This window comes from Mus pahari, chromosome 4, assembly GCF_900095145.1.
Source record: "Mus pahari chromosome 4, PAHARI_EIJ_v1.1, whole genome shotgun sequence".
Taxonomy (NCBI): domain Eukaryota; kingdom Metazoa; phylum Chordata; class Mammalia; order Rodentia; family Muridae; genus Mus; species Mus pahari.
Window position 1 is genome coordinate 132,416,211 of NC_034593.1, and position 15,293 is coordinate 132,431,503.

At 43.9% G+C, this 15,293-nt stretch overlaps 1 protein-coding gene across 2 annotated transcripts in view; it reads right to left on the reverse strand.

The window, feature by feature from the left end:
* Positions 1–4,959: 4,959 nt before the first annotated feature.
* LOC110320390 (calcium-activated chloride channel regulator 1) overlaps positions 4,960–15,293 on the reverse strand; it is a 36,222-nt gene continuing 25,888 nt past the window's right edge. For both annotated transcript variants that reach the window (XM_021196371.2, XM_029537654.1), the window contains exons 9-15: positions 14,526–14,700; positions 12,301–12,407; positions 10,066–10,281; positions 9,308–9,563; positions 8,140–8,310; positions 6,306–6,539; positions 4,960–5,507 (exon numbers count right to left, since the gene is read on the reverse strand). In XM_021196371.2, the coding sequence (XP_021052030.2) occupies positions 5,119–5,507; positions 6,306–6,539; positions 8,140–8,310; positions 9,308–9,563; positions 10,066–10,281; positions 12,301–12,407; positions 14,526–14,700 (1,548 nt within the window). In that variant the 3' untranslated portion in view covers positions 4,960–5,118. The remainder of the gene's footprint in view (positions 5,508–6,305; positions 6,540–8,139; positions 8,311–9,307; positions 9,564–10,065; positions 10,282–12,300; positions 12,408–14,525; positions 14,701–15,293) is intronic.

Genomic DNA, 15,293 nt, shown 5'->3' on the forward strand with positions numbered 1-15,293 from the left:
TGTTGAATGCGAGCACAGGATGTTGAATGCGAGCACAGGATGTTGAATGGCCAGTTGAATTCTCAAGCTTGTCAGAAGATAATGCAGGGTTGTTCTCCCTTCTTGTCATAGTCAACAGGTGGTAGGTATAATTTTTATCTTGCAGTAAGGCTTTCTACCATCGTCATACACCCATGGTTTGATCCTGGGTTGCTCTAATCCTAGTCGGTGACTTCCTAACCTGGAAGCCCTGAGCACTGAGCTGATTCTCGTTGGCACTTTGACTAAATTGTTCATCCGCATGCTTTTTAGCTACCTCCAGAATCTCTCATTCTGTGAGGATACAACCAGATATCAGGCTTTCTGTGAAGGGCAAATTGGGATGGATCCTAGGGAAGGTTCTAGCTTCCACTGCATCGTTGCGAGACTGTGAGGAGGGGACATGGACTCCTGTTGTTCCCATTTGGTGTTTTCCTTAAGGGGAACGTGAAGGCCAAAGAATGGTAGAGAGTGCCACCCCCTCTGTGACTGGTAGGACTGGGATCATTTCCCCTGGCAACCTGGGATGGCTGGGAGAATACAAAGATGAGCGGAGCACTCAGGGTGGCAGAAGAGCATCACCTCCGTCCAGCTCCCCTTCAGTCTCTGCTTTAAAAGCAGGGTTAGACCACAAATGGGATCACCTCAGATAGGAGATGTTTCTCTGTTTTTTCTTTGCACAGCCCTGCCTCCAGTCTTTGTGGACAGCCTGTACATAATACACTGATAGAGCATTCTCTTGATTCTTACCGAGTACATCTCTATGTCTCACAGGAGGATGGTATCATCATTTAAGCTTCCACCATCTATGTCTCTATCTCACAGCTTGTACCAGAACTGGATGGCAGTTTAGTAAACGATTAGCCTTTTTTTTTTTTTTTTTTTAAGATTGTTGAAATCTGCTAGGGCAATTCTTGAGGCTGTGTCACAGCAAGGAGTCCAAGGGACAATCCCAATTGGTAAAATAAATGTGAAGGCCTCTGCAGGGGAGACAGGCAAACTTCTGGTCTCCTCTGAGTCCCCAGAGAGAGCTGATGGACTGACTAAAAGTCTCATGCCCATCATTGTTGTCGTCATCATCATCATCATCATCATTTTCATCTTCATCTTCAGCATTATCATCATCACCACTATCCAGGCATCCATTCATGAGTCTGAGTGTAAGTACAGGAGAATTAGAAGTTATCGTTCGAATTCCTAACTCTTCTGCACTCCTTTCTCAGCTGGAGTTAGAACCTACCTCTTGGGTTGTCTCTCTGTTTCTCAGGACTAAGCTCCTCAAAGATGGGATGCTAGCCCCTGGTGGGAGCATCTCTGAGGTTATCTTTGTTTTTACTTCAATGGAATAAGGCCTTCTCGGAAGAACCCCTTGAAAGAATATCCAGCTCTTGGATTGATAGTGTCAGAGGGAAGAATTGCTTGTATAAACAGCTTTGGATATTTATCACTATAAATCACCATTCAGGCAACAGGTGCAAGCGAGCCGGTTGGTTTTATGTTTGTTTGTTTTGGATCTCATGCTCAAGGGAATTTCCTGGCACCTGAGGAATTCTCTCCATCCTCAGGACAATCTTGTTAACAGTAAATGGACAGGGAGAATTTGGAGGGCATGGAGGGTATAAGCAGACTTTTGTAAGGTAGAATAGAAGTAACGTTGACTACGTGTACTGAGATGTTCCTACTTGACCTGCATCCTCTGTATCTCCAACATGGGCTTAGGTGCTTAGCCTCTGGACAGCATTTGGTTTATTTCCCATCATGCCTTGCTGTACTGCTGCTTGCGTCTTACTCTTTAACCTCTGCGCTCATCGAGATTAGGTCCCAGACTGTCCACAACAGGGATTTGTTTTGTGGGATCAGCGTGTGACACCAGGGGACATTTGGATCCTATGGATGGCAGGGTCGGCAGATGCGTCCCTCTGCTCCTCTAATTTCAGGGAAAGAGTGAATTCCTGGAGAACTGTCTCTGGGGGAGGTTAGGGGAAGTCCCAAGTCTGTCCTCATCCTAGCAAGTCTTTGGGAAGGTGAAAGGGAGGAAAGAATGGAGGAAGAGCAGGCAAAGGATTGCCGGTGGTGTGGGGACGTCTGGCGTTGCTTTTTGGGTATCTTTGGTTTTATTAGCACCATCAATGCTTACCCTTATTTGGGTGAGCACTACGATCATGGGACACACACAGACACACACAGACACACACACAGACACACACACAGACACACACAGACACACACACACACAGACATATGCACGCAAGCTTTTTTGTGAAACACCCAACTCAAAAGCCTCATGAAGAAGCTAGGCGAATGTCCTGTGCCTCTTCCCCTGGGACGTGGTCCTTGGGTGGAAGGACAGCCTCTTTTGATGCAAGCTGAGGCCCATGAAGAGGGCAGAGAGTGGGTGCAGAGGGGACATGAGTTAACACCACAAATCTAGAGGGCAAAACCCAGGTGGGACAATGGCTTTGATTTCAAAATCACATCATTTGGGAAAATGCCGCGTTCCTTATACATGTCACTCACTGGGAGTTTGCTTTTCTGTTTGCGTGAACTCAGTGGAATGCACACTGGAATAGTGAGGAACTTCACAGACAGCTGACTTCTGGGAGATGGGGGGGGGGATAGAGTTGGCAGACACGGGATAGAAAGTAGAACCCAGCAAAGCAAACCATTCTTAAGAACTCTGAGGTACTGGGCAGCTTGGGGCAAAATGCATCTGTAGGATTCCGTGGGAAAGAGCTTTCATTCCTATTTTATTTTTATTTTTATTTTTATTTTTTTGCAATGAGTGCAAAGATCTCTTAGACATTTCTCAGACAAAACTTACTGTAGCCATGTTCTACAGAATGTCCTACAGTACTGGACTAGAACCTCAGACTCTTGTTCACCAGGACTTAAGGTAGCCTTCTCACCGGGCATGTGGCTTACTGTGTATTTACACTTCGATCAAGAGAATTGCTTCCTGATATTCTGTTCATTGGGTTGGCAAAAGCGCCTGCAATCACCTTACGAGATGATACTGCCATCCTGTGTAACCATCCTGGCATGAATGAAAACATTTAAAGAGACATCCGAGCTCTTTTGGCTGCCTTCCTCTCTTTAGCCCAAAGACTTGAAACTGATCCCTGTGTTGTTTAGTCTTATGTCAACTTGATCTAAGCTGTGGTTATTGGAGAAGACAGAGCCTTAATTGAAAAAAAAAATGCCTCCATAAAGTTCAGCTGCAGGCAAGCCTGTAGGGCATTTTCTTGGTGATTGTGGGTAATGCCATTCTTGGAGCTGGTGGTCCTGAGTTCTTGAGCAGGCTGAGTAAGTTATGAGGAGCAAGCCAGCAAACAGCACCCCTCCATGACCTCTGCATCAGCTCCCGCCTCCAGGTTCCTGCCCTGTGTGAGTTCCTGCCCTGGCTTCCTTCAGTGTCGAGCAGTGATATGGGAGGAAAGCCAAATAAGCCCTTTCCTCCCCAACTTGCTTTTTGATCATGGTATTTCACCACAGCAGTCGTAATCCTAATTCAGTGGAACGACCTATAGCTTCAGCCACATATATAGCAGAGGATGGCCTTATTGGACATCAATGGGAGGAGAGGCCCTTGGTCCTGTGAAGGCTTGATGCCCCAGTGTAGGGGAATGCCAGGGCAAGGAGGTGGGGGTGGGTGGGTGGGTGGTTGAACACCCTCATAGAAGCAGGAGGAGGGGGGGTGGGATGGGTTTTCCAGGGGTAAACCAGGAAAGGGGATAATGTTTGAAATGTAAATAAAGAAAATATCTAATAAAAATAAAATAAAATAAATTCCATCCTAATTCAAACAAAAAAGACAGTCCCTAAAGAACTGGAATTTTCAGTCTCTCACTGGAAAAAGGGAAAGGCTCCCCAGTCATGCTTCTAGCTAGAAGAAGGACTTGTCTCTTGGAACTCAGTTTTGACAACTCATAGAGCACTTTGCATGAGTGACAATCCTGGATCACTGATGGACAGGGCCACATCTTGGCCCAGACTCCACCTCCTACTTAAATGAAACCCCACATTAGTGCTTTGAATATGGAACTGGGGGACGATCCCTAGACTTCTTTTGCTTCCCAATGAGCCCGCATTGAATAAGTCTCTTTTATCTGCTTTTCACTATTACTTGTGACTCTGCTTGCCCTAAAAGTCCATTTTCTAATAAGGAAGGTCTGAAAGTAAAGAGATATATTCTGGATGTCTGTAGAAATAATGGCTTATTTTATTAGTAGTTGATATGTAGAAATAAAGGCCTACTTTATTATCAGCTGAATGTCATCTGTGGGTTTAACTGACTACCGCTAATTAAGCTCATAATTGTAAGCTGTTGTGGTGGTTTGACTACAAATGGCTCCCATAGGCTCCCATATTTGAGTGCTTGGTCCTTTGCTGGTGGAACTGTTTTGGGAAGGACTAGGCATGGCCTTTGGGAAGGTATTTCACTAGGGGTGGGATATTAGGTTTCAAACGCCCACACCAGGCCCATTCCCTTCCTCTTGCTAATAGAATATTTGTAAAAAAGATTATGAAATATATTATTGTTTCTTTATCACTTGCCCTGAATCTACCTGCCTCTCCTCATTTCTTTCCACTGTGGCTTTAAGCATCACTGACTATGTGCAGTCAGGCACATAGTATGCATTTCTAAACCCATGGGACCTCTAATGTGTAATTTCTCCCTTCCATAACTGTCTCATCCTCATTCAGATGAAGAAAAGAAGACATATTCTTGCTGATGTTAGTCCAAGGTCCTAAATAAAAAACCAGAACTCTTATACTTAAATAGTTTGGTAGGCATTTCTGATAGTTTACTGGTTAATAAAGTAACTGCAATTTAATCTTATTTTTAGCTGGCTGAGTTCCTTAGGACAAATTCACATCTACTCCCACCTTCTGGTACAAGCAACATTTGCAAGCATTCAAATTACCATCCAAAGACAGAGCAGTGATAAAACTTGTATTTGAACAGATAATTTTTATTGCATCCAGACCCAGTTTTACAGCTTCAAGTGTTACTATACCGCCCCCTACAGGAAGTCTAAAATACATTTTTAGAAAATTCTCTAGTGAAAGGAATGACTGGTTGATTTCTTGCCTGAAAATTCAGTGCAAACCTAGTGTCACCTGCATTTCCCCTAGCCACTTCCACATTATCTTCAGCACATGGATGCCAGGAATCGTGCTGTTGACGCTGATGTCAGGACTAGGGGGAGTTGAGTCTTCAGGAATGGGTGGCTCCTGAGCGGGGATGAACACAGACACTCGTGCAATGTTGGAGATTTCTGATTTCAGATTGGACTTATCCACAGCCTGGATAGCAATGTAGATATCTGTGCCATTTCCAAAAACGTCGCTTTCCAGTTCAAACTCAAAGATTTCCTCAGAGCTGACCTCTTTGGGGATAAGACCGGTAGTGTTCACTTGGAGTGAGCTGTTGAAGTTATTCCTGAGATCAACGATACTTGTGCTCATTCGGACGATGTAGTTGGAAGCTTAAATAAAAAAAAATTTTTTTTAAGTAGTAAGAGAGGATGTAATGACCAAGTCTTAACCTTTAAAAACTCTATTAGGAATTATATCATCTCAATGACGTTACAGCAGATGAATTGAACCAAGTAACCGTATTTACAAGGGCTGTCACCTACTGTGCACACATGCTATTCTTAGCAAAGTTGGTTCAGTGATGGCTCTAAACCTCTGTTGAAGTTTCTGAGCCTGGTGCTTTGCTGGGAAAGGAGGGTGCTCATTGCTTAGTTTTCCCTTACTTGGAAGGGAGGTTGGTGCTAGTGTTTCTTGAACACTAACATGCTCAGAGGATCTTAAAACACAGATTCTAATTCACAAGGATCTTAAAACACAGATTCTAGTTCTTCAGGTCAGGCATCTGCCCATACATTTCATAAACGCATGCTAGAAACAGGAGCTTAGGCTCTACCCCAGACCTAACTTTTATATTTGAGAGTCGAAGTCTAGTAGGAGGGGACATTTCCTTCGAAGATATTTACTCTCTACTCACAATCCTTCTCTAGAAACTCCACAAAACCTTATTCATCAGAAACAAACAGACAAGCAGACAGACGGACAAAAACAAAACGCAAAATCCCGAAGTTTTCTTTTCCTACACAAAAATGTGTTATTACTTAAGAAGGTTGGCTTCTTAGATTTTAAAAAACGTGTGCCTTTAATTTCAGAAGCCACTTGAGATTCCCTGCCTTCTGTCTTCTCCTCCTCCCAGCACAACCTCGGCTTGGCTGGTGAGCTCCTCTCTAGGGTCTGCGCATCAGTCTCACCTCTCCCGTGGTCGTAGTCATCCCCAGGAGCCGTCCACGTCAGATTCACCAGGTTCTGCCCTTGGATGCTGGCCTTCAGGTCGGTGATTTGACAGGGTGGAAAGAGGTCAGGAATGGGAGCTGCGGGGACATTGGTGGCCACAAACGACCCCCCTGAAGATGTCCTGCTGAAGCACAGCTGCTTGTCTTGAACATAACTAGTTTCAGCACGTGGTGGGTTCATTTTTACTTCACCTGTGTTAAAATGTATTCAAAATATGAAAACACCACTAGTGAAAGGCTAGCCTTCCCATTTTCTCCTGGGCCTTCCTTCCCATGCTTCCTGCCTTCTGCCAACAAAACCTACTTTCAAGTCCAGTGACAAGACCCCAATTTGGGTTATACAAGAAAAAAATGAGCAAGGGGAGGCCCTCCTGTCTTTACCTGACAGGTGTTTCCTGGTAATAGGAAAACAAAACAAAACTTAGAAATTTATTTCTTCTCTCATTTTTTGTCTTTAATTAAAAAACCCATTTATTTAATTATTTGTGTAGAAGGGGAGCATGTGGAGGTCAGAAGACAAATTACGGGAGAGGGAGTCTCTCCTGCCACCATGTGGAGCCCAGGATGGAACTCCAATTGTTAGACTTAGCAGCAGTCTGAGCCATCTCACTGGCCCCTTGCTTTCCTGTCTTCTACAATGTCCGTTTAGACTCTGTTTAAACACAATATCACCCAAAGAAGCCTCACATCACTTTGATAATATTTTGAGTGCCACACTCTCCCATTTATTTGGTACTTGATCTCCTTGGCTTTTGAGAATTTCCTTGATTGTTTAATTTATGCAATTTTCACTGCAATTTTCACATTTTCCATATTTGTGCTTTGTCTTTCTTACTTGATGGTAATTTAGCACGAAATCGTTTACATTAAGAATTCCAATCCCAATGTTCTCGCTTTTTATTTGGGACAGTGTCTCAGTATGTAGCTCAGGTTGGTCTCAAACCCCTGATCTTCTTGCCTCCATCTCTGGATGCTGAGATTGAAGAGATGCACCACCCAATTGTCTCAGTCACTACCTGGGAATTGCAGACTTTGCTTCACATGCATATAAAGCTAATTCTGTGCTTCAAACACTACTATGGCTTGCTCAGCCAATTACACTCTCAGAAACCATCTTCAGTAAAACCATTCTGATCACAATATGGCATTATTCAGAATTTACCTTGTCATAAATTCTACTTCCCTAAAAACTATTTTTTTTTGTTGGTTTTAATATCAAAGGCAAGTCTGGGAGTCCATTAGACTCTGTTGCTCTCAATCCTGCTCTGATCCTGGGCAAATGTTTTAAATCCAGAGTGGTGTGAAATGCCTTATTTCTTAAAGACATATTTTCCCACTTGGTGACGGTGTGCACGGTGGGGAGGGGGCCTCACTCACCTCCAAGACAGTTCACTTTACAGTGGGAAAAAAGTGAATCACATGGAGATGTGATACTTTATCTTATAGATGGTGAAATTTGGAACCAAAGTGGTTAAAAGTTATGATCTGCCTAATTGGTTTTCACGGGGTATTTTGCGGTCTCACGGGACAGCAGAGGGTGGCCAGGCACATTTCTGAATGTAGTAACTTGGGGGTGGAGCTGTCACTGGCACCTAGTGGTGGACTCCAATAATACAGCAGAATCCTCCAAGACAGAAGGGTGTGTACTCAGCACACAGGATCACTCAGCCACAAATGCCAATAAGGAAGAGGAGAGAGCCAAAAATCAAGAGTTGTCTTGCATTCTTCTGCCTCACAGGCTTAACTGTTCTTCTAGAGACAAATCTTTCATTCTTCCCTCCAGATCACTTACCATCCTCAATCCAGCCATCTATGTACATGGCTGTGTTCTTCGGAGGTGCTGCTCTCTGTCTGTCTGAAGTAACTCCTCCCAGAGCCCATATTTTAATGCTGTATCTACCATTTGCATCAAAAGCTGTAAAAAACCTTGAGTAGACACCATCATTCTTGGTGGCATCGGCACCTTGGTAAAGAGACGAAAGAACTCATGAACACCCTGGATATCTGTATTTCCAATCCATATGTGAGTTAGCATTTTACAGAGGAAATGAGCGTTAGCTACAAGAGACCACGAGGCTTGATTATGTATAGATTAAAGCCTGATGCTTATTTACACTATGTGTGCACATATATACATACTTATATGTAAATCTTCTCACCCTGAACTGTCCTTTTCTTTTGAAATCAGAGATCATTTTGCACATCTCTCTCATGACTGATACCATGAGCTATCGACTCACTAATTATCTGTCAAGCCAAATCAGATTGTTCTATGTACATGATTGGGGAAGAAAAAAAATCAAACTTTCTCCCCAGGGAATATTTAGGTAGGAAATTCATTTATAAATTTAATTCCAATAAAGATAGTTCTGTCACAGTAAACAGACACCTTCTACAAAAGAAATACAGAATTCACTACTTCCTCATAGTTTTCTTAAGTGCAAGAAAAGTGGGCAGAAATTTTCACTTGGGGAGCAAGTCTAGCCTGCAGCCCACATGGATATGATAATCATCTAGAACTGAGCTGCAATTCATCTCTGCGGTTTGAAGATGTGACACTATCTCTTCGCCAGCAATGGAGAGATAGCAGTACCTAAAAAGTGTGTAGTGAACATAAAAATGAAGATATATATGTCTGTATGTGCATACATTTTGAAGAGGCTGTGGACTTGATTGTTATATTTCTTCCCTTAGTTTGGAAGGAATACAGTTCTGTGTAGTCTCTAATCCTGCTGGATTCGAAGCACTAATGCACTTTGGCTCTATGGAGGCTAAGGCTGGACCCTTCCTCATGTTTCTCAGCATTTTGAGATAATGCCATACATGAGCCATGCAGAGAGCACTTTGGTCCCCAGTGCTAGGCTCCCTGCTGCAGACTGCCTGCACTAGGCAGTTCCTGTTAGCCATCTCATGGTGGTGGTGTCTTAGAAGATCTAAGTTCTAGTTTCTTGGACGGTTACCTGCTCCGTTATCCAGTAATTCCAGGGTTATGGTTTTTCCATTCACAGATTCAATCAAGGCTGTGACGCTGGCCCTGAGAATAGGTGAGGCTCCTTGGCGAATGCTTGCATACACTGTCACAGGGCTGGGGAATTTCCCTGCTTTCACTACTGGGGTCACTGTAATAGGAGGCAGTGTAGCACTTGCTGCCCGGGAGGTGACAGTCAAAGTGAGAGTCTGTGAGCTTGCTTGAATGCTGTATTTCCAAAAGCCAGCCTGTCCAAAAAAAAGATGCAGATATTTCCAGTGAGTGTCAAAGACCTAACCTCACTGCCACTTACAACAATGCCTCTGTGACTAAAGTGTGTGGCAAGCTGTCTGAGAAGATGTGCATGTCCTTGATTCTCGTGTTTGGAATGACTTTGTGACTCCCATAGTCAAGAAAAACCTAGTTAGGCATAATGAGGCTTGAGGCCGAGTCTTCATTGATCACTGCTTGGAGTTTCCAAGGCATGGGCTTTCAAGGGACAGGAGTTTTCGTCATCCCAAAGAATCAAGGATCATTTGTTATCCCAATTGCTGTGTATTTCAATTGTTCCCTTTCATTTGGGGACATAAAATGACCTTTCTCTCTCTCTTGTCTTAACTGCCAGGCTGACTTCAATGAATGAAGAAATTTCATTGTTTTCTCCTGAAGTCAATAATCACACCTTTTTTTTAAATTTACAATTATTTATAAAACAATTGTGTCTAGTGTGCAAGAAAGCTGACTCCATACCTTAGCCGTGCCTGGGACTTGGAGGTAGGCCACCTTAGTGGTTGTGTCTAGTATAAAACCATTTTGTTCCACTCCGCTGGGATCCCAGACAAACATTGTGGGAGGATGCGTTGTCCAGGTGATAAGAAACAAGGTGTCCTTCCCCACTGAGCTGTCCACGATCACTGAGCCATTCATCCATTGGTTATTCTGCAGATTAACTCCCCTGCTCTCCAGCTGTTGAGAAGATCAATGCTTTACTTCCTGGACAGTACAGAGTACATCTTATGGTCCCACACCCTGTCCTGACTGCCAGGAGTCAATTCAAAGGCCAGAAGATATTCTTGGGCTCTTTGGTGCTTAAGGGTCATTTAGGATTTAGTTCTAAATCCCTATGCCAGCTTCAGGTTGCCACAATATTGCTTTCTCCCCTCAAAAGGCCACCTCCCTCTGAGGGTTTGTGAATCCCTGGCTTCATGCTCTTTGCTTCTTCCAGACACCATTCCTTCTCCCTGCTGGTTCAAGTCTACCAGTCCTCCAGAATTCAGTGCAAATGTCACTTTCTTCATAAAGCTTTCACTGGTACCCATCTCTTAGGACGTGTGAACCACCGTCCTGAGATCTTTGATGTCATTTTCTCCCTGACTGTCCTTTGTCGACCATTCCATTGTGCTTTACTAGCATGTCTCTAACTTCACTAAATTCCAAGAAGGACTGACTGTACTCATTTCTAACCCATGGAGAGATGGTATAAATTACAAAGAATTACAAGTTACTAAGTGAAGCATCATGGGAGTTCTTGGGATGGTAAGTGAAATAAACCACCAGGCAGGAGATTGCCCATTGGGATGGAATGGAATTGCTACAGAGGAGGGATAGAAATAGGAACAAGCTTCCATAGAAAATGTGATTTTGAGGTTGTCTCTTTCATATTAATTCAGTACCTCTAAGTTGATACCTATTAGAAGAGGTAATGGACATGGAGCCAGGCTTTCTGGTCCCACTGGTAGATAATGAGTGAGTCTGGATGTAAAGGACTCTTGTTCTCACGCTAGGTTAGGAAATGAGAACATCTCTCTCCCTGTTCGTTTTCTTAAATTAAAAAAAAAAAATCATGGAATGCCTGGGAGATTTCAGCAGTGAATTACTCTTTTGGAACACATTTGTTTCTTTGCAAAACAAGGCCCTTGAATTTTAAAATTTCCTGCAGGAGAACCAACATAGAAGCCACTGCTATCTCCCCAGATTAGAAATATAGGGCATCAGCTGGCCCCAAATCCTATTGTGTTGAACCCTGTCATACAGGTTTGATGGCACTATTCCTCCAGGGCCACTGGGAGCCTGACTAGGAAAGTCTGAGATTCACACTGTGCTGGCTGTTTCTTCTTTCCTCCTACTGAGTTGCCTTGTTCAGCCTTGGTGTGATTGTATGCACCGGTTCTTACTGGAGCCTGGTGTGCCAGTTCTAATGGTCCCTGGGAGCCCTGCTCTTCCTAAGGGAAGGCAGGGTGGTGGGTGGATCTGGTGGGAGAAAGGAGGTGGGTGAGGGAGGCTGGGGGGGGGAGGGGAGGGGAGGGGAGAGGAGAAGAGAGGAGAAGAGAGGAGAAACTGCAGAGTTGGGATGCAAAGTATGAAAGAAGAATAAAAGAGAAAATCCCACATGCAGTTTCTGCAGTTACTCTAATAGAGTGCTTTGAAATCCATTTGTTCTTCTCAAAAACAGGCTCAAGATATTTGAAAGGTAATTTGAGCTTCTTGGTATTTTAGAACCAGACAAGCCCAAAGCTTTCTGCTCCATACTTAGAGAGGTAAGGTTCTTTACTCAGTGTCAGTTAACTGTAGACTCAGGATCAAGATTTGGGAGTCTGAATGGACTTCATGGGGTTTCCACAGTACAAAATGCTGTCTTTCTACTACAGGGAAGTCATAGCAAATCTTAGGAACAAAGGCAATGGAAAAACAGGGCACATGGTGTCTGCACACTTGTCCTAGGAAATGTGTAGATGATCTAAGACAATGTGAACCAATCATATTACAAAGAGAGCTTGTCGGCAAATACTTATGAGGACTTATTAGAAATATTTACAAAATAATTAAATGCCGACTGCCTCAGTTAAACAAGGGAGCTTACATTTGGAGAATAATATTAGACATCAAACTGAAGACTGGGAGTTTCAATTAATAGCCAAAGGAATATAGAACTCAAAGCATCCGTCAGTCTAGACTGTGATTGTAAGTAGACATGAGAACCCTGACCTGGATGGAGTGCTGAGCGATCGCTGCATTTCCTGAGGAGAGTGCTGCGAAGGCATCAACAAGACCATTGTTCTGAATCTGATCCGAAGAGTACATCTGCTGGCCTCCTAAAATGCAACCACATCATCAGAAGGTATATTTCCCAGAAGTGAGTATTTGCAACATTTTAGCTATAGCTAAGATAGTAGGATACACAATTCAGATCAATAGCAAATGTATGTGCATATTAACTCCAAGTTGATACTGATACACACACACACACACACACACTCACACACACACATTGAGACATAGTCTCCTATAGCTCAAGCCAGCATTAAGTTCACTATTTAGCCAAGGATGACCTTTATTCCAGATCCTCCTGACTGTCTTTCAACCACTGGGCTTACAGGTTCATCATGCTCTATTGGTACTGACTTTCCAGTCCTAGTAAGGAATAGCTTCAGAAACGTACATCACGAAGCTACGTAAACTGTCTGCACAAATCCCCAACAGCATCTACCTTTCAAAGGTCATGTGCTTCCATATGGGAGTCTAATAAAGCATAGATCACCTTGCTTGGTTAACTCTTATTTAAATGTAACAGACTAGGTTTTAAAGTTGTATCTCAAATTATGAAATCAAGAAAGGTACCTGTGTGACAATATCAAGAAATAACAGTGGACAAAGAGACTGTTACAGAAATTTGGGATGTATAGGAAAATAAAGATTAATATTCTAGGTATGGAAACTTGGGTATTGTGGTGCTTTGAATATGCTTGACCTAAGGCGTGGCATTATTAGGAGGTGTGGCCTTGTTGGAGGAGGTGTGTTGTTATGGGGGTAGGCTCTGAGACCCTCATCCTAGCTGCCTGGGAGTTAGTCTTCTCCTGTTTGCCTTTGGAACAAGATGCTGAACTTTAGCTGCCCCTGCCGCATGCCTGCCTGGAGGCTGCCATGCTCCCTCCTTGATGACAATGGACTGAACCTCTGAACCTGTAAGAGAACCCCAATTAAATGTTGTCCTTATAAGAGTTTCCTTGGTCATGGTTCACAACAGTAAAACCCTAACTAAGACAGGTATTGAGAACAAGTGTAACTGAAGAAGTAGGTAGGAAGCCACTCCTATTTTTTATATTCATTAATGTGTGTGTGCATGCGTCATGGTGTGTGTGTATGAAGGGCAGAGGATGTTGGGTGATAATTGCTCTCTCTTTATGGAGCATAAGGTTCCAAGGACAGAACTCAGGTTGAGAGCTTGGCAGCAAGCAGCTGTGACCACTGAGTCGTCTTAGGTAGTCACTTTTAGACTGTTAAATGCCACCTGAAGTTAGGGACAGTATTTCTGTGGTTCTGCTGGTGTCCTGTGTGTCTTCCTCCAGGTGAGTGAAAGTCTGCTTTGCACTAAGTGTTGGCCACTAATGACTAATGGCTGCCTCATTCTCCAGAGGGTTGCCTTACCCCAAAGGGCCATCCTACATGGAAAAATGACTCTTATCTCTGCTAGGCTCCACCAATAAGTGCCCATTGGTTGTCGGATGCAGCAATACAAAAGGAGAGTCCTTTTGTCTCAAGGGAGGACCAAGTTTGCATTGCATTTCTAGTCTAGAGGCCCCTCCACTAGAGCGAGGGTACAGTGTGAATTTGCTTCTACCCTGTGTTCTGTTTTCTGCTTTGTCTGTCCTCCATTTCTTTTCTTTTGAGAGCGCTACTTCTACAATCACATGTACCAAATCCTTCATCTCAGGCCCTACTTCTAGAAAACGCGAGCAGATATATCAGCTCCAACAGAAAATGTTCATCGATTCTGCAAGAGAAGCCTGGGTCAGAGGAACCCGTCTGCACCATCTGTTAGTGTGTGAGAGTCAGACACAGCACACTGGTCTTTTTGGAGAAACTTCCCATACACTGCTTGATTGAAGTAGCCCCTGGTTGTTTACCAGGCTCTTCCCCTCTTCCCCTCTTCTCCTTCCTGACTTTCTCAGGTAAAGTTAAATACTCATAAGGTGTCCAGGAGCGGTTCTCTGAGTTGTCACTAGGGTGTAGCACTGTTACTTCCTGCAACCTGGCCTGGTCCTGGAACCAAGACCTTAAAGAGTATGGACGGAATCAGTTCTAATGGTCACGTGGGAGAAGCATAGCTACTTGGCTGAGATGACTCCATCTCTCTGTAACCCACTTTTCCTGACTTCTCAGATCACTGGAGCTTGGGGTCTGTCGGTATGTCCCCACAGATCTTCCCTCACCTGTCATTTGGGACAGCTGCTCAAGCTCTTTAGCAGCAGACGGTCCCAGGGCCACTGTATGGATGATGGCCCCGCTCTGCTTCACCAGGTCAAAGCAGCTGCTAATGGTGCTGTCCTCCCCATCGGTCAGCAGCACAATTTCAGAGCCATCAGTTGTGTACTTCTTCTTTATCACCTAAGAATGAGATTTAAGAGCAGGGATTACCAGTCTTGAGGTGGCCAGGGTGTTTGTGGATACTGCCTTTACACGGGACAAGAAGGAGCAATTGTACAGGGACCAAGTAGATATCTGGGAATGTTGGAGGAACATCTGTCTAGAACTCCATCATGGAACTCAACAGTGATCTCTTTGTGTTGTTAGCCTGCCCCAGAAAGGATATTATGCAATGCATGGAGCTCCAAGAGATAGAGCGGTTCTGGGAGAGGACACAGGGGTTTTGAGTTTCCTTCATCTGGTCTCTCCCTGAGAAGCTTTGAGAGGTTTCATGATACCTTCACAAACAGCAGGAACCAGGTGAGAGATAGTGCATCTACAGGAGATTTTAACTTCAGTCTTTTACTATCTGACAATACCGACTGCATAGACTCCTATTGGACAGTGTTCTGAAGAAAGCAAACTCGCAGGCAAGCATGCACACAGGCACGCATGCACACAGGCACACGACTTTTGATGTTCGTTTTTTGAAACTGGGTCCCTGTAGCCTACAAAGGCCTCACACTCCCTATGTAGACAAAGAAGGCCATGGTCTTCTGATTCTCCCACCCCTA